Source organism: Quercus lobata, chromosome 2 (assembly GCF_001633185.2).
Source record: "Quercus lobata isolate SW786 chromosome 2, ValleyOak3.0 Primary Assembly, whole genome shotgun sequence".
In the NCBI taxonomy this organism is placed as follows: domain Eukaryota; kingdom Viridiplantae; phylum Streptophyta; class Magnoliopsida; order Fagales; family Fagaceae; genus Quercus; species Quercus lobata.
In genome coordinates, this window is record NC_044905.1 from 46,746,197 (window position 1) to 46,769,459 (window position 23,263).

Genomic DNA, 23,263 nt, shown 5'->3' on the forward strand with positions numbered 1-23,263 from the left:
TTATGGATTTAAGGGTTTCATTAATCTAGAACAAGATCTAACCATTCATGTTACTGTTCTGTCTCATGATAACATCCATTTTTGATAATTCAATCATTTCTTTCTTGGAGAAAATAGATTAATAGATTCCAAGTTATCAGCAGTTTGTAGTCTTCCAAAGTTAATCAATATTATGGCAAATCAGAACTCACATAGACCTTCCAATGCAGAGGATTTGAAATTCCCAGAATGCCAATTCTCAAAATATTCAAAGCATATGCATTATCCTATAAAGCTAAAAGCATATAGGAACTCACCACTCTGCAGTGCTTGAATCTTCCACCTCAATGGTCTTCAAGCTATATGTTTCTTCTTGCAATCTTTTGTCCCTCTCCATGCAGTCTTCTAACCATTGATATTTCACAACATGCAACCTCTTGTTCATTAAAAGATTCTTCTCTGATGAAGTGAAGCTGTCAAAGGGAGTGGGGTGGGGGGAGATACAAGAAAAATACATTATAAGCTCTCCTTCACACATGAAGACAGAGTAGCAATGAAATAAAGGTGTTTTACATGGCAAATGAGTGGTATTGGGTCAAGGTATGTCTTAGGACAAATGTTAGCAAGTGAAGAAGAAATAACAAACTAGATTAATTGTGCAATCAAAAAGAGAACAAATTGAATAATAATAATTTGGTGGAAAGAAAATAGATAAGATCAGACATGTGATCGTTCTAAGGATGGGAATTGCATGAAAGATGAGACTGGCCTAACAACCAAAAGAATATGCTCATACCTCTCTGGATGACAAATCTTGATTGACTGACACTAAGAACCAATTCAAAGAAACAAGTGGAGAAACAACTTTTATAATGGAAATATTCTAACAAAGTTTATTAAACTTAAATACAATAATAATTATATATAATTCATAACACTAACATTAACCACAAAGTAATTAAAAAAAAAGTAAATAAAATAAAAAAGCACACACACAACGAACCATTATAACAAGCATAATCATAGTTGTGGTGGTCATATTTCTTTCCATCATACCATTGCATATTTCATACTAACAAATCCATAATTCATTGAATTTTTGAAAATATCACCCCATTATAATGGCCATAACAACAGCCATGCATCAGCATTCACATCCGGGTTTGCATAGCAATTGCTATTTTACCATCTGAAAAATTATTTTATCTATTATACCAACCCACTTTACAATACACCAGACATCCCAATCTCTATTGTTTTACCATTTCATTTAAATATTCTTTTATTATTCTTTATTTGCATTTAAAGAGAGAGAAAGAGGAGATATTTTTTAATAAAATAATATATTTGGTTTTATATACCTACACTAGTTGGTATATATGAGAATTTACTGTTCACAGTTGCTAAACAAATTTAGCAATACATACCCAGGTAAAGCTCATTTTAGGCGTGTATGTTGGTAAGATAGCAATTTGGGGGGTTTTACACGCCCCATTGCTAATGCTTAGAACATGGTCAAGATAAGAAACAAATTAGAAAATTTGGTTTATCATAGACATATCTCAATAAGCAAGCTGTAATGCATCCTGAAAGGCACTTCTTCATATGAGAAAATCAAAGAATTATCCTGAATGATAAGTTCTCACCATTCACCAACAAATTGTTGATCAATTCATGCCACATCACATTAGAAAGGAAGACCCTTTGTCAATTTTATCAGAAAAGTAAAATTGATGAATAATTTGATATCTAATCAACTACATATAATTGTAGCTAACACCATGCCCTATACTATGATGTGGTGCAGTGTCATGATAGGACCACAATGGAAGTTCGTTACAACAGAAATAAGTAAATAAAAAGGAACTTCGTCTCCAGAATTGATGAAATCTAAAAACGATCTGACAATGAAACACTTTGACTGTAAGTTATTCAACAGTCATCCTCAAATACAAAGACCAAAATTCCATGATCAACACAGAACACAAACATACCTATTTAATACAGTTTCGAAGTCCACTTCGAAACCTGGTACTGACAAGACTACCAAATGGGTAGCAAGGACAAGACTGTCACTGACTTTTCCACCAGCAATGGAAACCTCAAGCTTCAACCTCTTCAATGCAAGCCCCATCAGAACTTCCCAATCCGGTTTCCTTCACACAAAAGTTAAACTTAAATATAATTGAACAGCTGTTTGGAAAAACAAACTGTTCAGAACACCAGGTAAATCAGTTTATTCAAAGAAAATAGATCACCAATAAATGTAAACTTGTAATTGATCACTAATCTTACAAAGATGGTACTGGAGGGTGAAGGTAAACACAGCAGCCATGAAAACGAGACCATTTCTCCTTTGGACAGTACTTCTTCTTATAACAGTCGACAGTTTTTGTATCTTCATATCTGTTCACATTACTTAAGAGCTGGAAAGAAAGAAACTAAATAAATCATCTCATATTTCTCACTTTTTAAAAAACATCATCTCATTTTTATCAAGTGCTTGCTCTATGTTTCTTCATTAATAGCAACACTAAGTATTCAAAAGCCAAAATGGTTGTACTGGAATTTCATAGCAAGACTTCATCTCCTCTTTTCCATAATTACTTTTTCAAAGTTTCCATACATGGTATAGTCGCTCTATAGTACAAAATATTATTAAATTTTGTTAATTAGCGTAAAAGGGCTTTTTGTAATCTATTTTATTTTATGTTAGTTATATATAAAGAGTGCAGCCAATCACTTAGGCTGCAGACTCTAATTCTCCCAATCACATAAATCACACTAATTACCCTAATCACAATAACAAATTTAAAGCAGAAAACTTAAGCTCCTATGCAGATATACCTGTTTGATGTCTGCAAGATCAAGATCCTGGTAGTAAGAGTCAGAAAATTCATCAATTTCTTCTTGTAACTTCTTTGATGAATTGGAACGGAAGAGGAAGTGCCTTCAACAGAAAACAGCCAAATGAACTTTACTAGTATAAAAGGTTGTCTGTAAGTTTATAGATTACAAAGCATGACTAACTTTGGCTGTAAATGAAGGAGCTTCTTCTGTGAGCAACAATCCAATATCCAAGAGTAATTAATAATATCTCCATGACGTTTCGCCGCCTGATACTTAATCCCTGCCAGATTTTCTTATTCACCATATATTCCAGCCAGTAATAGATGTGCATTTGTGAATGCATATGTGCACCTGTGTGAGTGAGTGGTTATGCATGCATGAGCTTCAAAGCAAGAGAAGAATACCCTTGCTATCAGCTGCAACACAATGGGTAACTGAGTTGTTCAAATTCATTGAGAAAGTCCCTCCATTCTCAGCAACCATTTTGTGGAATGAATCAAGAGAATGGGTTGGTGGGACATTAACGAAGTCTACATGTCAAGGAAAGATTAGCACAGCTTTGAAATAATTCAACAACTTCTAACATAAAAAGAACCATTAAGATTGAAATCCCATTTTAAATGCAATCAAATTGTCTCCATCATTAAAGAGATAAGACATGCAACATGATAAAAAAGAATGCATTGTCTAAAAGTATGGAGCATGACAGTATCAACAGTATGAAGTAGATAAATAATATGGTTTATGTGTTAGCAGATTCTGTGAGGAGGTCAGAATTGAGACACTGTCCAATGGATTGCAGAAACTGGTTCAATGACAAGAATTGTGTCTTCCCTACATGTTTCTAAGGCTCAAACCCTTAGTGAAAGGCAATGCATATATCCCCACCAACTGGAGTTAAGGAATGCAAGGTGAGCAGAGATATAGGAATACCACCAGGGCAGGCCTTGAGGAACATGTCAAACACTAAGACTTCTTTAGCCTTGCCCCTATCCCCCTAACCCCCCCCCCCCAACAAAAAAAAAGAAAAGAAAAGAACTGCATATATTTATATATCATAAGACACAGCGTTATGTATTCAACACAGAATACAGTTCAAAAGATCAGATGTTTTGTCAACCACTTTGAGGGATATGAAATTGGTAACTGAGAAAACATTCTATAGGATACAAAACATCATATTCAAGAATATTGACGAGCCTCCCTTAATGTCAGAAACGTCAGTCTGGCTTAAATGAGAAGGAACAATGGAGACATTTCCCTTCTTAGAGGTTTTCATTCGTTTTGGCTTACTTTCCTGAAGGCCACCATAATCCATCCCCCTTTGTGTAGTACCATTGCTTGAATGTACTAGTTCTACAAAAGCTGCAACAAAAGAAAAGTTTTATAAAACATAATTCAGTTAAAAGCTTAAATCAAAGAAATATGGAAGGAAAGCAAAATAAAAATATACTATTCATCTTAAGTGAGAAAACAAAGAGAAGCATTGGAACGTAAATAATCTAGTTACATTGCACATCCAAGCATTCATGCCAAGGCTTTTCATATCTCACTCGGTCAATACGCGGAAATCTCAGGCTATAAGGAGCGGCAAATACCTGCCAGAGTGAACAGATCAACAGTATAGTGACATGGCATAAATTTGGTATAATGCAATTAACTACTTTAGTAACAAAATACAAACTTCCAAGTACAAAAATGGTTTTTTTTTTTTTTTAGTTAGCTGAATGGAAATTGTGTAGTTTTAATGACACACCTCAGACCTTATTGTTCGGATATCACTGGTAATTGAAAGAATTATTGATCTGCAACAAGGGCAATAAAAGGGGGTAACATATAGTATTGATGTTAAAAAAGAAAAAAAAAACAATATTGCACAAGGTAGTATAAAAGCTACTAACTTCTCCGGGCTGTCAATCCAAACATCCGGTCTTTCTTTTGAGTTATTCGTTACTTGATAAAAACTTGGTGGTTGCTGCCGTGGGTACTCATATTTCCTAAGAAAGCAGAGTGAAATAAATAATAAATAAACCCTGCATATAGCATTTTAAAACACCTAAAAGCTTCTTCATGCCTAGTAGCTTGCAAAAGAAAGCATATCTAGCCCTCTTCTGATGCTTAACCTATATGACATCCTTGGATGTCAGAATAAAATCCATCTCGTTGGCACTTTTCTCACTTACCAAATATTGAATCAAATTATTATGCCTAAACTTGACAAAAGCTATACTGGAAATCAGCAATGAGATCAAGTTTAGGTCAGATACCCCCCAAGTTGAGTGGTCAGGCAGGCATGCCTCATAGCCAAAGCAGTTTTAGATGCTTTGCAACTAAATAATCTAGCTCAGCATACATTTTTAACCAACAGAACAGTGGAAACACATTTTTCTAACATTTAAGTATTTAAGTTATCTAAGAAGTACCTAAAATAAGGCTTCAATTTAGTTACAACAGCATCTAGCTCTTCATCAGAAAGTCCAGTGCCCACTCTGGAGAAAGAAAGAAATCTGCAAGACCAAACTTTCTTAGAATCTTTCATGGACGTATTGTGCATACATGTCAAACAAACAACAATTAAAATTTTAAAATCTGAGCATCAGGTGGATTAAATCCGCTGCAACCTAAAATTAGTTCAGAGTTTTAGGATTTTCAAGACCACAAGCTTAGCATGCGTTCCAGTCAACTATTCAATCTACCCAAATAATGACCTAAACCCATTATCCAAAGGCTAACCCAAAACCAAAAATTAAAGCATTTGTATTCCTAAAATATTTGATAAAATAACAATCCAACTAAAATCAGAAAATGTATCCATAATATAATCAGTTTGATTACAACTCTTCATGAGTGCAAGAAGCCATGTTGGAGACCCCATATTAAATTCAATTGCACAGCCAAAACTAGAGGCCAAAAACAAACAAAATTTATCTCCTTCCTCAGGAAGGTTAAGGTCCTCATGGTTTTGTTGCTAATGAGCTCTAGCTTAAATTGCATTTTATCACCTTGTAAGAAGAAGGTCAGAGGGCAAGGCCACGGGTTCAAGACCCACTGGGTGCTTGTATAATTACCAATTAAAAAAAAGGTTCTAAATGGTCATACTCACATCCAAGTAACCCTCTATCACATAATGTTGATATTCAATCAAAATTAGCAATTAGAAAGAGTCAATACAAATACACCTCTATTGATCACCAATCAGTTTGCCGTCCGCATAAGTAATATGAAAACTTCCCCTTAGCAAATCAGGGTACATTTTGTCAGATCTTCATATACAAGGTGTGAGACACATACTTCCTCTTGGAAAGAGTAAAACACCTTGCTTCAACCTTGCAACCTTGATGCCAAGAAAGTACAACTCACCCAAATCTTTCATATCAGAATGACTACTAAATGGCCTTTGATGCCCTGATACCATTTATATAAATGCCAGAACCAACCATGATATCTACATAGCAAGAACAAGCACTCCACTAGAGCTTATTCTAATAAAACTGAATAATCTGATCTGACATTGTTTCTTTTTCAATCTATATGTTGCTACTACCTAATTAAATGTATTGAATCATGCAATACAAGATATTTTGAGGCTATTAATTGCTCTCTTCAATTTTGCAAACCTTCAGTGACCCCCTAAACAATAAAACTAGTTGGTTGCTCCATAATACCTTTACACCTTCTTTTGAATATTAACACAAAGATCTTGATATCCAGCTAGTACGAAGGCCACTCCTTGCCGCTTTCTAATCCATGTTTATAGTGAAAGTTAACACAAAACATCAGCTCTTTTTCACAAGTGAACCCAAACCAGTTTGAATACAATACAAAAAATGTATGAAAGGAACTCAATCTGGAAGCCACCTTGCTGACTCAAGAAACGGAGGCAGTAGAAACTAGAGTATTTAACCACTCTTAGATGGCTTCAATCGGCACTAATTTCCTAACACGAGAGCAGATTTCAAATGCTTCTCCTCTTGCTCTATTTTTCTACATCAGCTCCTTGAAGGCTAAAAACACTTGTTAGCCAGTTGAGAACCTGAATTCGAGGTCCAGAATTAAAAGTTCTCATGTAAAGGGTCAATTAGGAAGTAAGTTAGAGTAGTTTATGGTAGCACATACAAGGGATTAGTTAGAGCTCATCTAACACATGTCAAGTGTGGGGAATGACCTCCATGTGCTAATCGATCATCCAATAGGGACTAGAGGATGAACATCCAAAAAGAATTGAGCATGAACTTGTATAAATACTCAACTTGTAACTCCTAAGCTCATTAATGAATTGTGATTCATTTGCTTAGATGTCTCTCTTGAATTCTCTCTACAAATTTCAGCTCTCTCTCTCTCTCTCTCTCTCTCCCCTTCAATATTCTCTTATTATCTCTTAGTCTCATTTCTATTCAAGTACCATCACTCCACATCTAGACCTTCTCATACCCCTTGCTACCCCCAAATCCCCTAGCCCTTAAACACCTAAAACCAGCCACCCAACCTTCAAGAACCAAATTACATCATCAAGGAACACTAACCCCCAACTGTGCTCCTAACAACATATATGTAGATGATACCACCGTAAACATGGTGTTTCTGTGGTATTTTTACCAGTATAAAGCTACTCAGTAGTCACCATAGAAATTCAAGCTTATTGTTGAGAAACTCCTACCGTCTAGGATAGGTATTAGGGGCTGGAAGCTCTGCAATGCCCACCAAGAATTGAGCTACCTGCAATAGTAAGTACTTATATCCATATGTAGATTTTCAAATAAAACATATATTATGCGGAGAAAAGAAAATTATACATTACAAAGGATGGAAAACTGACCTCCCCACCACGGCGTCCAGATCCATAGTATCCTCCTATGTAAATGTATGCAAGCAAAGGCATCTAATATATTGCTTTGATGTACTTATCATATATATATATATATTAAAAAAATGAAAGAGAAAAATTAAATTACAGACCTATGATTAGAACATCCAGATCAGAACCAGCACGAATGTACTCAGGCTTCAATTTCAACCACTTTCCAGTCCGATCACTAGGTTCCCATTTGGAACCAAGGTCCTTTAAAACAATCCCTTCATCTCTAAAGAACTAAAACTAATTAATGCTTAAGGACCAATCAAACAAATATATTTGGGTCACTAAACTTTTAACTTTGACAATATACAAAATAAAATACAAATACTACGGTTTTCTGTTATTTTATTTTGCAGTAGATTTCATACTTCTAGAACAAGAGAAATAATCATGTACCAGAACTCGAACTACAAACTGAAATTACATTCTATTCTTGCTCAGAACTAAGCATTAGGCTGGGTGATTTTAAATTAAGATCCAAGGCGAGATAAGCCACAACATCATATGAACAGAGTCATGAGTTATAATTCAGGTTTTGATCATTTTGAATTGCAGATTATCATTTCAATCATAGACTTCATGCACTCAGACACGGACATAAAACAGTAGCAGGACCCTTTTGGTATTTATTTTTGGTTTAGGTCTCATTGCCATGGGTAATTGGGTGCGAATATTTGTATCTGGAAAAATCATTCATACTGCCAATGTCGGGGGACAAATTTACGCCTAGGCCTACAACTACAAACAAAGCCCTATGAAGCACGAGTGCATTTCTGGATTGGGTGCAGGTGCAGGTGCGGGACTTGGCAGGGTGTGGGTTTGGTGGGATGCGGCGATTAAAAAATTATTAAAAATATTTTTATTTTTATTTTCTATATATTTCAAAGGCAAAAATATATTTTTATTCTGGGAAAGCATGCAAACAACATCCTTTAAAAGCTTGCAAAACAACATTCTGGGAAAGCATGCAAACAACAAATGATAACAAATATATTTCACTGCTAGGAAAGCATGCAAACAACATCCTTTTCTATATATTTTCTATATGTTATCCTTTTCATTTCAAATATATTTTCCAAGGCAAGAAACACAAAACAAAAAAGAAAACACAAAAGAAGCAACAAATATTCAGAATAAAATTGAAAAATGACAGATTTCGAATGTTTGGGCCTCATTCAAAGCCGATTTCGGCTATTCCGGACATGATTCAAGGCCGATTTCAGCCTGTTTCGGCCGTTTCGGTCAATTTTGGCTGCTGGCCAATACAATCCAATTCGGCCGATACGACCCAATTCTGGCCGAATCTACCTAGTTTGGCGCAAATCGGAGCCGAGTCGGCACGAATCCTAAAAATAAAAAATATAAAATAAAATAATAAAAAAACTCAAACGCAGTACCGACACGTGGGCAGCCGCGTCGGTGGCCGCACCCCGCGTCGGGCCGCATCAGACTCCGGTGCGGCACCCTCCCAGCCGCATCGGTGCTTCCTAGACAAAGCCTTGGTCCCAAAATTTTGGAGTCAACTTAGATCCTAGAAAGATTAGTTAGGTTAAGCCATATATATTCTTTTCTTCCATTCTACTTCGTCTAAATTCATACTCTCTATTACTCCGTTAATTGACATGTCCTTTTTTCATTACTTCCACTAATGTGATTTTCGGTCTTCCTCTACCTTTTTTTGTTCCCTCAACTTGGACCAACTCACTCTTTCTTAGGAAACAAAAAAATCTTCTGCCTAGGTATGCTTTTAAAATTTAAACACACTGAAACCTCAAGTTAACCTTAGAAACACAGCCCATAGTTTCACCATGTTATCCTCTAGCACATGCTTTATACACAATCTTGTAAATCAGACTTCATACACAAACCTAACTTGAAGTGAGTAATCCAAAGGTTGGAGTCCTCAAGCCCAATATATAATGCTAAAAATGTCCTTGAAGAAAACTGAGGAAAAAAATGGTGGCAGTTTTTTTCATTTTTAAAGGGGGTGGGGGTGGGTGAGAAGATATGACACTTTACCAATTCTAAAGTCCAATAATGCCCAAGCATAATAATGCAATAAAAATAAAATAAAATAAAATAAAATCCACCCATAATAACTCAGCTACTGAGCTTATTTGCACCTGTAGCTAAATGACAAGTTAAACTTTTGCCCCTAAATGCATGGTAAATAAAGCTGACCTGTTCTCAATGGTTTCTTTGAAGAACCTCTCAACATCATCCACATTATGAGCAATAAGTGACCAACAAGGCTCCCCTACATAAGCACAAATAAGACAATATATCTAACCATAAATATACAAAAACTAATAAATTCAAGATTAAAAAATTGAATGGGGTGGGTGGTCCTTTTTTTTTTTTTTTTTGGGAGGGAAAGGGGGGGGGGGGATGATGCAGGAAAATCCAGATGCAACGAATCCCAATACGACCCAAGGTTACATTTATGGACTAATTTTTTAACTGGTCCAGCAATATAAGACTACATTCTAATGCTCGATTTGTTTTTGTTTCAAAGTAAAATATTTTTTGAAAAAATGTTTTCCCATTTTCAGGTATTTGTTTGCAGTAAAATATAATCAAACTTGTATAATATTTTCCATTTACTGTAAAATCCTTTATAAAAAGTTGTAAAATGTTTACTTTTGAAAATTTGGTAAAACATTTTCCAAAAACACACGGTGGCTTCCCCTACCCCATCTAGTCGCTAAGTCATCTATCCAGTGTGCTGGCAATTCAATGGTTGGAGATGGTCACACCGCGACCGGTGTCAGCCGTCCGGTGGCCAAAGATGCCACACACAACCAGTGCCAAAGGTCCGGTAACTAAAGACGTCATTTTGTCAACCATTATTCATGGTCCGATCACCGAAGATACCGCTTCGACAGTGATTGCCGGCAGTCCAGATTGCCGGAGCCACCATTCAAACTACCAATTCTAGCAGTCTGGTCATCGAACCTCTTTTAGTGGCTTCGGTGCTGACCATTAGTTTTGGTTGGAAAATATTTTTGGTTTTACATGTGAAAATATTTTACTTTAAAACAAACTGTGTGTAAAACATTAAAGAAGCATGTCTCCATAAAGTCAAATCTCAATTACAAGAGTCCACACATGCTAAAATATATATTAGGATATCACACTCCACATTAACAAATGGGACTTATAAATAATTGCTAACAGATGAAATCAAGTTGATAATAAAAGGGGGATTTGGGTTCATCAAAACATCTTGTAGTTCATATAGAATTTTACAGTCAAAATATGCAATCTGTACAAGGTATTAAGCCTAGAATTAAACGCAATTTTTCTCTTTTTTAAGAATGATAAGTTAAACACACATCCAAGTTAAGAGATACTATAAAGTATTGAGACGAGGAAAGTTTTTCCTTAGCAGGGCATTTGAAAAGTTAGGGTACCTCCAAGGGTAGCTTATTTTCGTGTGCACTGTATGGTGTTAAAAAAGACGTCAAGTATTGATAATCAAAGAAGATGAGGGTTGATACTTACAGATTGGTGATTTATGTGCAAGAACTAAAGAGAGAGTGTGGCTCATCTTTTTCTTAATTATGCAGTGACTCCGGAGGTGTGGTCTTTGACTTTCTGTTTGTTTGGAGTCTCTTAGGTAATAGCATTTCGAACTTGGAAATGCTGTCATATTGGAAGGGCATTTAGGAAAAAGAAGCAATGGAGAGAGATGGAAAATTGTTCATATGCATTTAATGTGGTGTATCTTGAGAGAAAGAAATACATGTTGCTTTGGGGGAAAAGTGATAAATATGGCAAAGCTGAAGTTCGTATTCCAGAAGACTTTATATGAGTGGATTCCTAGACACCCTAAACTTCCGTTAATTTTATTGTACCTTTTAATATAACACAAAGAACCTTTCTAAAGAAAAGCTCTTTGGACTCACCTCTAGTCAGTAAAACCTACAAGCAACTAATCCCACCCACCAAAACCAGTTGCCGGGTAATCCAAGGGCATTCACCCAAGAGCAATTATTTTTTGTACCTTTATCTTTTTTACCTCTTTTTTTTTGGGGGGGGGTGGGGGGGTCCCTTGGTATCCTCCTTGTGCACTACAGTTGCACTCCTTTTGCACTTCTTCTCTTAATGAATTTTATTACTTAAAAAAGGTCTTGTCAGCCCATGAATAATCCATCCTCCTAGTGATTTAGGACAAGGGGGAAAAACAAAACCTGATTTATAACTCTTGGGGCAAATCTGGATAGCTTGTGTTTTGAAGAATTAGGGTTCAGTTTTGGTGGGGAATAGACTACAAAATAATAAGGATTATAGGGTTTCCAAAGGGGACAAGGATTAGTAGGGTTTGGGAATGAAAACAGAGGTAAAAAATCAAGATTTGGGCTGCTGTGAACAGTGATGTGAATAGTAACAGTGAATAGTAAAATTAAAGAAAATAGATCAATTCTAGGCATCACACCTAGACTTCTTAAGTATCATAGGTTTGAGAATGAAAACAAAGGTGAAAATCAAGATTTGGGTTGCTGTGAACAGTGATGTGAATAGTAACCGTGAATGGTAAAATTAAAGAAAATAGATAAATTCTGGGCATCACACTTAGACTTCCTAAGTATCACACCTCGAAGAAGGTTGCATCACACCTCAGAGAAGGTTGCATCACACAAACCATAAAGAAAGCTTCATAGCTCTTAAATTTTAAAAACATTCATCATCTCAATAGAAAACATTACAATCCTTTAAATAGAAGTCTAATACCTAATCCTAGTTGAACTAGGATTTCTTAAAACCCTAATAAGACTTGGACTTGGACTCCTTAGGCTTTTACTACTAAGTCCAACTAAATAACCAAACTTAAAATAAAACTCAAAAGAAGATCTAATGGACTAGTAGCACAACTCATTCCAGAATATTATGAAATTACAAAATTGCCCTTGATACATAAAATCAAATAAAATATAATAAATCTATCTTCCCATTGCCTCTTGCATCATTCTCCCTTGGTTGGAGAAAACTAGACCTCAAGTTTTGAAGTAAAAAAAAAATCTTGGTTTCTTGAAACATTGAATAAATACATTGAATTTGAATGTCCTTTTGTTTCTTCATTTGTGGCAACAATAATGATAATGATATACTCACCAATTCAATTGACCCATTAAACTTTTCAGGAATGACAAAATCAATATCTTGAAAAGTTGGTGTATGCAATAGAACCCTACTTTGGCACGCAACATGAACTTGGGAATAAGATGCTTCAAGTGTTATAGTCTTCACTTCTACCTTGTAATTTTGATCGGTTGCCTTCTCAATTTCAACTACTTCATCAACAATTTCCATCTCTTTCAAGTCTTGTTGCATTACTTCAAGCTCCCTTTGTTCAGTTGCATGTATCTTCAACCCAGCATCTCCTATGTTGCTCACTAGACAACTTTGTTCCTTTGACAAAGCTAGTGGAGGACTCATCCATAGGACATAAGGGCTTTGATAAATTTTTCACAGAGAAATTAGTGCAATCTTTGGACAAATTCACTAGAATTTGAGGCACTTCTATAGGCTGATCAACTGCTGTTTTGGGAGCTTCTGTTGCTACAACAGAAATTTTAGGTTCTGTTTCTTCTCCTTCAATGACTTCTGGCTTCAATCCTTTAAATTTATCCATCTCACTTAAGGTTTCAAAACAAACTCCTTTTCACCAACCATTAGAGCGTAGGTGTTTTCTTTCCCATCATGTTGGACATTTTGATCAAAGGGCCAAGGTCGACCAAAAGGATATGTGTAACTTGCATAGGAATTCTATCACACATGATAGAGTCACTATAAATACCACAAGAAAAAGAAACAAGGCATCTATGAGTTACCAGAATAGAGGTTGTCTATCCAAGTTAGTTTGTATGTTTGAGGATGAGATTCTACCAGAAGCTTAAGGCGTTCAATCTTGGAAGATGAGACAACATTCATACAACTTCCCCCATCAATAATAAGCTTTTTAGCTTGGTTTCCACAACAAACCAACATTTGAAAAATTGAAGTTCGCCTCCAATCCTCTTTCTCTACTTTAGGGCTACTAAAATGCGTCTCACTACAAAAACAAGAGAAGTATCCACCTCGTCCTCCTTCAAGTCATAAACAAGAGAATTATCCACCTCATCCTCCTCCAAGTCATAAACAAGAGAAGTATCCACCTCATCCTCCTCCAAGTCATTTGCAGTAAACGCTTCATAATTAAATGCATCATCCTTATGGTCTTCATCTTGCTGTATTCCTTCTTCTTCATCTTAAACTCCAATGTGTAAGCTTCTCTTCTTTGGATATTGATAACCTATATGACCTATTCACCACACTTAAAGCATTTAAAGTCTCTTCCACTGGAATTATTTGACATGACTCCTTTGCCTTTAGATTCAACCAAATTGGTAGATGGTTTTGACCCATTCAATCAATTAAATGGTTTAGCACCACTACTTAACTCAACAAACTTCTTAAATTCTATCTCCCCAGTTTGTGACCCAATTTTCCTAGTAATTGGATACCTCAAGTATTCCTCCATGTCTAGGGCCTCTTGGAATGCATGTTCCACATTATAGACAGGTTGTCTAAGCATCTCCCTTTGTATATCAACTCTCAAACCAGTTTTGAATCGAGCTAGAGTTTGACAAGGCTCTTCAGCTACCTAACTCCTATTCTTAAGTTCATCAAATTTCTGCATATACTCAGCTACTGACATGCTGCCCTGCTTCAAGTTAGAAAGTTGTTCACACAACTTATCTCAATAATTAGAAGGCATATATTTTTCTCGAAGTTTAACCTTCATCTCTTGCCATGTGCCTATGGGCGGTTGGACTATTCTCCTTATATCGTTTTCGACATCAGACCACCACACTTTTGCCAAGCCTACAAGCTTCATCTTAGCGAACCTTACTCCCCTATCGTCCACCATATCATACCAATCAAAATACTCCTCAATAGAAGCAATCCAATCTGAGAATACTGTGGGATCAACCCTTCCTTCAAAATCTGGAACTTCCATCCTCACCTTCTTTGTAATATCACTAGTTGTATCATAAGGTTCATATTGCCTTCTTTCTAAAGTATCTCTAGTCCACTCAAGAATTTGATCTTGTGGTACTCCTTGGGTACAATACCCATTCAATTTAGACCCTTGATTAGTGTTGACACGCTCATTTGCTGCTTGTTCCTCTTCATTCTTACCGTTCTCACCCTTATTGGGTCTAGATGTTTCCCCTTCTGTACCAACAACTTCTTGATCATAAGGTTTAGAAATTCGACTCTAAATCATTCAATCGAAGGTTATATTCATTGAGTTGAGCCAAGATTAAAATCATCGCACTCACCATCACTCAATTTCCCCCTAAACGATCTCCCTAATCGTGTAGACATGATATAAAATCCCTGCTCTGATACCAAACTGATGAAGGACAAGGAGGAACAACCAAATCCTGATTTATAACTCCTGGGAGCAGATCTGGATAGCTTGGGTTTTGAAGAATTAGGGTTAGGTTTTAGTGGGGAATAGGCTAGAAAATAATAGGGATTATAGGGTTTCCAAAGGGGACAAGGATTATTAGGGTTTGGGAATGAAAACAAAGGTGAAAATCAAGATTTGAGTTACAGTGAACAGTGATATGAATAGTAAAATTAAAGAAAATAGGTCAATTCTAGGCATCACACCTAGACTCCCTAAGTATCACACCTCAGATAAGGTTGCAACACACAAACCATAAAGAAATCTTCCTAGCTCTTAAATTCTAAAAACATTCATCATTTGAATAGAAAGCATTACAACTCTTTAGACAGAAGTTTAATACCTAATCCTAGTTGAACTAGGATTTCTTAAAACCCTAAAAAGACATTTGGTTTGCTATGATGTGCCCTTGATGTGATGCACATTACGATAATGTGACATTAAGGTTTTTGGTTTATTTTATTTTTTCTAACATTATCATAATTTAAAATTACAAAATATATCACATCATCTCAATCTTATCACCTTCCTAAATAATGTATTATTGTATTCTTATATTGATATTACATTAATGTAAGATTACAATAACGTAATATTATGGCGTAATGTAACATCACAGTGAATCAAACGCCCTCTAAAAGGACTTGGACTTGGACTCCTTAGGCTTCTACTACTAAGCACAACTAAATAACCAAACTTAAAATATAAACCCAAAAGAAGATCTAATGGACTATTAGCACAGCCCATTCCAGAATATTATGAAATTACAAAATTTCCCTTGATAAGTAAAATCAAATAAAATATAATAAATCTGTCTTCCCATTGCCTCTTGAATCACCTAGGTTCTTACAAGGAGAGAGAAGAGCCATTTGAACCATTTAATTGGCACCCATACTTAAAAATAATAGCTTAAATTGGACTGAAAATGAGCTCTTAAATTTTTTTTTTTTTTTAAATAACAAAATTGTATTAATCAAAATTTTCGGGTACACTGGGGGTGTACATTATTCAGCTCTTTCATTCTTTCTTTTTTTGTAAGTAAAATAATTTATTAAAGAAGAAGATAGTCCAGATAAAAAGGTGCTTCCAACTAGTCCTAAAGAATTACAATCTTAATTCTAAATATCCAAAAATTCTAAAAAAGTTCCACGTTAAAATATGTGGGTTAAAATATGTGGCTGAAAGCTGGAAGTTTCCTTGAACAAGTCCAAACATGGTGGGAGGATGACTAAAAAACTATGGGCTCCTAAGGATGACTTGTGAGCATGGAATAGAGATGTTTTTGGCAATGAGGGAGCCAAAAAGAAACATACGTTGTAAGAGCTAAGGAGTTAGACAATAAGCAGATCCAGAGATGATCAAATGAAGGAGGATCTAAAATCTAAGATAGAAAGGCTAGCAGCCTAGCACAAATGAAAGAAACAGAAGTGGTTCTTTTACCATTTGGAATCCAAAAAGTGGTTCTTTTACCATTTAATCCAATATGCAGTTCTTTTACCATTCTCTCAACAGTCATATTCCAATAACTTCAATTGCCTTTGGGATCTTCTTTAGGCTCAAGCAGTATGTAGTACAACTATTGAGAAATGGAGGGGAGGTGTGCATGATGGAAAAAACTCCTCTCACTCAAAAGGGGGTAGGCTCACTCCTATCAAAAGTACTTTATCATCTCTTTGTACTTACCTTATGTCACTCTTTACTTTTTGTGGGGCGGAATGGGGATGAGAAGAATTTTCATATGGTAGTTTGCTCACCTTTGAAGGAAGTTGGACAGGAAATTTGGAATCCAAGTACTTTTAATCTATAGTACATATGTTGGATCATTGTAATTTGGGATCTTGATTGTTCTCTATGTATAGTACATTTCCAGTGTACTTGCGACTGCTTGGTTTTCAATAAAATTTACGTTACTTAACCAAAAAAAAGTACTTTTAACCAAGCATTGCTAGGGAAATGGTTATTGAGATTTGCAACTGAGAGGCAGAAGTTACGGAGACCTGTTATTTGCATGAACTATGTGAAATTATGGGGGAATGGACAAGGGAAGAGCCCAGGGAGTCAAGACTGTCAGCGGCATACATTGGGTCAGTTAATGAAAAACCATCTGATGAGGGTGGGATGTTTTCACAAATTTCTCAAATTTTCACTTAGGGATGACACTAGGGTCAGGTTTTGTGTCTTTTGACACAATCCATGGTGTGGTGTCTCCTGTGCTACAAACGGGCTTCCTTGTTTGTTTCAGTTGGAAGTGGATATGAATGCTACCATTGCCTCTTATTTGAATGGTGAACAGAGTTGGAATCCACTTTTTTGTCGATCTTTTCAAGATAGGGAGTTAGAAGCAGTGGATGGTTTAGTTTATTTATTGTACTCTCATTCTCCTCAAGGCCAAGCTGAAGATCAGGCTTTATAAAGTTTAACTAAAAGTGGGGTAAGTTTGACATGTGCTCTTTTTATGAGCTTCTTATAAAATCTACAGGAGTTCATTCCCTTGGATGAATGTTTGGAATGTAAAAATAGCTCACAACATCACTTTCCTTGCTTAGACTGCAACAAGAGTTAACATTTTAACAATGGACAATCATCAAAAAAAGATCCCTTATGAATAATAATTGGTGCTACATGTGTAAGAGTATGCATTGCTTAGTGATGAGTGACTAATGATTATTTGTGTTTACTCTTTTTGAGGTTTCTTAGGTCATGCAAAAACCATTATTCAGTTGTCGCAGAGTGGGACTGTGCATGCGGTGGACCATCTGGAGACGGATGGTCAGTAGAACTTTTGATGGGGTTGAACAGCCTACCTATAAATGTAATTAGGCAAAGGATGTTGCAATCTCCATATGAGAGGATGACAATGCTAGGCCTAGGCAGCATCCCTTCATCTTCTTTCTAAATTTAGTAGATCTTTTGAGCTTGAGATTGTAATTCTTTGGGAGTAGCTCAAGTTGCATAGTGCAATTTGATCTATTGCCTCTTTGAATAAAATTATTTTTACTTATCAAAAAATTTGGGACTAAGGCTTTGTTGTAGTTGTTGTTGTTGTTGTTGTTGTTATCATAAAAAAATTTTAAAAAATAAATAAATAATAATAATAAAAATAAAAGAAGGAATGCTGCCAAAAGTATCCATCCAAGCATACAATTATCTCAACAAAAACTATTCAGCTCTTAGAGTAAAACATTTACTCATATAATAGTACCAAGAAGACAAGACCACTAAATCTACCTAGTAAAACAATATATCATAATCAACGATAATAAGCATTCATGCATGAGAAATGGTTTGTACTATGTTCGATAATAATTATTAAAACACGAATCTCAAGTATAACTTTTTACCAGAAAGGCAGTGAGTATTAAGATCAAGACCACCATTAGGTACTAAGATCTCCAAACGACCCTTCAAAGGCTTCACAACTTTCTGTAGAAGCTCATGCCGTTCTTTCAAGCTTTGGTGAATTACGCTGGTATCCCCAACATAAAGAATATCAAACGCAACATCTAGCCAATCTCATGTCAAGACAAACAAAAGAAACTTTAACCAATTACTTGCAAGTTCAATTTACAAATATACAGAGACATACAAAGTATGTTCACCATCAAAATCTTATTAGAGTCCCTGAACTAGAGACCAGACCTCAACTGTGAAGTCAGGCACAGAAAGGATACAGCACAACTGCATCAGGAAAAAGAAAATATCAAAACAAATAAGAAAAAAAGAAATGAGTTTCTGCTTGTAAAGTTCCAAAATAAAAATCGGGAAAAGTCAAAAAAGAAAACCTGTCGATCACTGTCCAGTCCATCCTTCACTGCCTTGGCTGTAAAAAAGAGAAAATAAAGATAAAAATAAATAAAGTAAAACTACTTACAAATGTTGATGATACTATACATGAAAAGGCAAAAAGAGGCAATCAAATCAAAGTGGCACACAAACCTATTTCCTGATTTGAGCCAAACTCAGCAAAACGATTCAAAGATGTATCCCAGACTAACATTTCACCATCCAGTATACATCTAAACAACATTACAAGAAGAAAATTAGCAAGGTAAGAGATTCAAAACTGTTTTATGCATGACAAAGTCTAAATGTTTTTCACACCAAGCACATTGTGTAATCTAAGGATTTGTCTGATACAAGCATTACTTGCATACTGAAGATGGAAAACTTCATTGTCCTTCAGATTGTAGATGGAAAACTGACATTGTGATATGAACTGAAGCCTTTTTTTTTATAGGTTGAAACCAAAACTCTTAACTCTAAAATGTTATCACTGCTTAATTCTTTCATGTTAATCAAGGTTCAAGTTCAACTTAGAATGCCAGACAGATATTACACTGCATCACTACAGAACAAAATCTTCTTTCTTGACCACGCACCCTTTTTGAAAGTGAATGAATGCATATCCATTTATATCTGGCATGTACCTTTAAGCTACACTCTGATATAGCCAACTAACAAGGGAAGTACCTGTGTGACTTACCAATTAAAAAAAAAATCGAAGGGGTGGGAAAATCAGTTCATTTGTCATTTACTAAGCCAAAAATCATATTTTGCAATCAGCATGAATGGCCAATATATGCACTCTTCTACCACTATCCATTTGGATATACATATGGAGCTCCATATACCAAATTGTTTGTCCTAGTAAATGTAATTTGCATGCAGAATATGATAAAATTAGAGTTGAGGCCATCACAGATGTTGGGTAAGGCCTATATGTAAGGAGCTACAAGGACCACTTTCCATTTGTGGGCTGATAATTCTTTAATGCCAACTCTACCTTTGCATGAATGTCTTCTTTCTTATCTTTCCTTTTGTTATAAACACCCTCATTCAATCTTTGGATACTTACTGTATTTCTGCAGTACAATTTGCTGTTTAATTAATGGATCTCAAGCTAGCTTTTTTGGTAGATCGAGGAGTTTAAGGCAAGGGGATCCTTTATCCCCCTTGCTCTTCCTTTTGATGATGGAGGTGCTTAGTAGGATGCTTAGAATAATGAGGGGGGCGGCATTATAAAAGGATTCAGGGCAGATGATGTGGGAGGAGATGGGTTATGTATCTTAGTTGTTGTTTGCAGATGATACAATATTCTTTTGTCATGCTAATATAAAGCAAATCCTCCATATTTGAATGTTGTTGACTTGTTTTAAAGCTGCGACAGGTTTTAAGAGTCAATGTGGGTGGGTATAAGTGAGATAGTTCCCATAGGGGATGTGGAGGATGTGAATGCCTTGGCGGATATTTTGGGCTGCAAGGTATGGGGTTTGCCTGTATCATACCTTGGTATGCCTTTAGGGGCCTAGTACAAATCGACAACTATTGGGAATCCTATATTGGAGAAGTTTGAACACCGATTGGTAGGTTGGAAGACGGTTTACTTTTCTAAAGGAGGCCGGTTGATTTTGCTGGGAAGATTGTCCCCTTCAGTTCATCTCTCAGTATTTGTTCTAACTAGAGAAACAACAAATAACTTAACTGCTTCATTCCCAATGTCGGTAAAATGCAAGATTTTTTTTTATAGATAAGCTACACAAGCATCCCAATAGTCTTGAACTCAAGACTTCACCTTCCACCCTAATCTTTCAGATAAAGGACATGGCATTTGAGCTACAAGATTATTGGGTAGGTTATATCTAAGAATTAGAAGACAAATATAGGAAAATATAAGAAAAACCAGCCTGACATAACACGGAATTTGAAATGACAACTTGACATGAATATTTACCTATCAACCAAAACATTTTGTATGATAATGTCTGACATCCCATGTCCATATTCAGAGTGATCAAGAAAGTTCCTGCAGAAAAGAAACAACCTTTTGAAACATACCAAGACCAAAGAACATAAAGTTTTAGGAATTTCATAAACTTAATTTTCAAATCACTTGGATAAGATGGCCCAGGCCTTGCTTAATTTCATGTTAAAAAGATTCCCTAATTTTGTGGTCAATTAACTAAATAGTAAAATTTAAATTTAAAACTTACATACAAAACATTAAAAAGTTTATAGGAAATTAACAAAACAAAAGAATCACCAAGATAAAGGTTGGAAGCTTAAGCGTGCGTTTGGCATTGGCTTAAAAAGCCAGCTTTTTTTACCATTCAGCTTATTTTTTCTATTATTCATGGGTCCCATTGCACATTTTGGTACTATTCATGAGTCTCACTGTACTATTTCAGCTACCTTTTAATTTTATCTACAGTATTTTTAGCAAAAAGTTTTCAAATTCAGCTAAATAACCTGTTCCCAAATAAACACTAAATTTAATAAACCAAAGAAATTGGTGATAAGGTATGGATGTGCACCTACCTTGAGAAGAAATGTATCTCAGTTCCATTCTTATGAATTTGGATGCGATCACCATCAAATTTGCACTCAACAACCACTTCTTTCCCATGGAGCTAAACAGATGGGAAAAAGTTATCAAATTAGGGGGTAAGATATTGAATTGATGAAGAAAACAATATGGGAGTCATGAAACTTGGTTTGAGGGAACAAAGAATGTTTGCAATACTAGAGCCCTTAGTTATTTTTGAATGTCAAGGCCTCCTAGATGAATATGGAAAATTACACTTTAAACATAAGTGATAAAGATAGTTAAATATTTGTTGAAACAACACCTTTTTCCATGCAGCCGTAGCATCGGTAACTCTCATAGCTAGTTGAGGGCGCACAGCTTTTCCAATTTCAATGTCCTGCAAAAAGATGTCAACAAAAATGTCCTAATGATTACCAACTCCAAATAGTAAGAACATAGAAGGCACTATTGAAGTAGAATTTCTCTAAATAATCTATGAAGCAACAAACTATATATCTTGTTAGTCAGTGACTGCTCCTGATCTACCTGCAACTGTTTCTGCCTAAAAGAAACAGTTGCAGGTAGCTGTCATAATGAAATTTTCAATATAATTTCACAGAGATTTTTCAACACAATAGAATAAAATCTCAACAGAAGAGTGAAAGTTACAATCCCAAGAGATTTAAAACATCATACGACATAAATTAGAAAACTAAAACTACTAAAACTTAAAACTCAATTACATTAGCTTATGGATAGACATAAGTATGCATTAATGATTTAATGTATATGTGAGTGGAGAATCAAGGAGCACCAATGCCTATGAGGTGTGATTTTTAGTTTTTGATTAATAAATGACTTTGTCCCACCAACCCATCCCCCCCCCACCCCCTCCCCCGCCCCCAAAAAAGAAAAATGAAAAAACCATGCCTGATGAACAATACAAAGCACAAGATAGTCTAAGGAATTGTTTCCAAATAATCTTACAAATAAAGGATATCAAATTGGCTAACTCAATGATAGTACCACCATCACTTAGATCCAAGAGAGTTGACCATTCATAGAGTAATAAATAAATAAAACCGCAAGGCCCTCAACTATACATCTTCAAAAGTATAGGAATTCCGCTCCTACCAAATCATAAAACAAGGGAGCAAAATTCCACACCGCGGACAAACATTTACCAAACCAATTCCACCAACCAGCAAGTACATTAAATACTCTATGCGACTTCACCGAACTCCCAAAAAAAAAAAAAAAAAAAAAAAAAAAAAAAAAAAAAAAAAAACACAAAAACAAAAACAAAAAACAAAAACAAAAAACAAAACAAAACAAAACTCCCAATGAAGTAACAAACAATCCAAATCCCCACACCAACCTACTCATGTGATTCCTTTCTTTCTAACATTATCATTAGTCAAAATATTTCCCCATGTTGCGGTTCACACAAAGAAAGCTGGTACCGCTTTCGGGCATTGGCACATCAAATTCCTCTCCAAGGGAAAGAGATATCCCTTGTGGGCTATGGCGTTCTCCTTGTTTGGTATTCATTGGGTTATGCCGAAGAAGGTGGTTGAACTTTTAGCTTGTTGGCAAGGGAAGTTTGGGCGACATCGGAATGGTGCTATATGGATGGTTGTTCCTCATTGCTTGATGCGGTGCATTTGTCAAGAAAGAAATAACCAGATTTCTAAAAGGAAAGTTCCTGATCTTAAACTCTTCTTCTTCAAAACCTTATTGGATTGGTTGTCTTTAGTAGACAATCATTCTTGTAATTTGTGTTTTTGATTGTTCTTGTCCCTAGTGTATACTTGGG

At 35.6% G+C, this 23,263-nt stretch overlaps 1 protein-coding gene across 1 annotated transcript in view; it reads right to left on the bottom strand.

Annotated features, from left to right (window-relative positions):
• Window positions 1-23,263, bottom strand: part of LOC115975711 (DNA ligase 4) — a 53,971-nt gene that overhangs the window by 16,088 nt on the left and 14,620 nt on the right. Inside the window, exons 5-26 of the mRNA XM_031096608.1 lie at window positions 21,770-21,844; window positions 21,459-21,550; window positions 20,875-20,946; window positions 19,080-19,159; window positions 18,926-18,963; window positions 18,815-18,821; window positions 18,485-18,646; window positions 9,866-9,941; window positions 7,786-7,910; window positions 7,646-7,680; window positions 7,487-7,545; window positions 5,253-5,336; window positions 4,731-4,826; window positions 4,586-4,634; window positions 4,340-4,427; window positions 4,000-4,194; window positions 3,234-3,359; window positions 3,010-3,109; window positions 2,827-2,929; window positions 2,275-2,405; window positions 1,974-2,135; window positions 297-452 (exon numbers count right to left, since the gene is read on the bottom strand). Coding sequence (XP_030952468.1) covers window positions 297-452; window positions 1,974-2,135; window positions 2,275-2,405; window positions 2,827-2,929; window positions 3,010-3,109; window positions 3,234-3,359; window positions 4,000-4,194; window positions 4,340-4,427; window positions 4,586-4,634; window positions 4,731-4,826; window positions 5,253-5,336; window positions 7,487-7,545; window positions 7,646-7,680; window positions 7,786-7,910; window positions 9,866-9,941; window positions 18,485-18,646; window positions 18,815-18,821; window positions 18,926-18,963; window positions 19,080-19,159; window positions 20,875-20,946; window positions 21,459-21,550; window positions 21,770-21,844 — 2,111 coding nt within the window. The remainder of the gene's footprint in view (window positions 1-296; window positions 453-1,973; window positions 2,136-2,274; window positions 2,406-2,826; window positions 2,930-3,009; window positions 3,110-3,233; window positions 3,360-3,999; window positions 4,195-4,339; window positions 4,428-4,585; window positions 4,635-4,730; window positions 4,827-5,252; window positions 5,337-7,486; window positions 7,546-7,645; window positions 7,681-7,785; window positions 7,911-9,865; window positions 9,942-18,484; window positions 18,647-18,814; window positions 18,822-18,925; window positions 18,964-19,079; window positions 19,160-20,874; window positions 20,947-21,458; window positions 21,551-21,769; window positions 21,845-23,263) is intronic.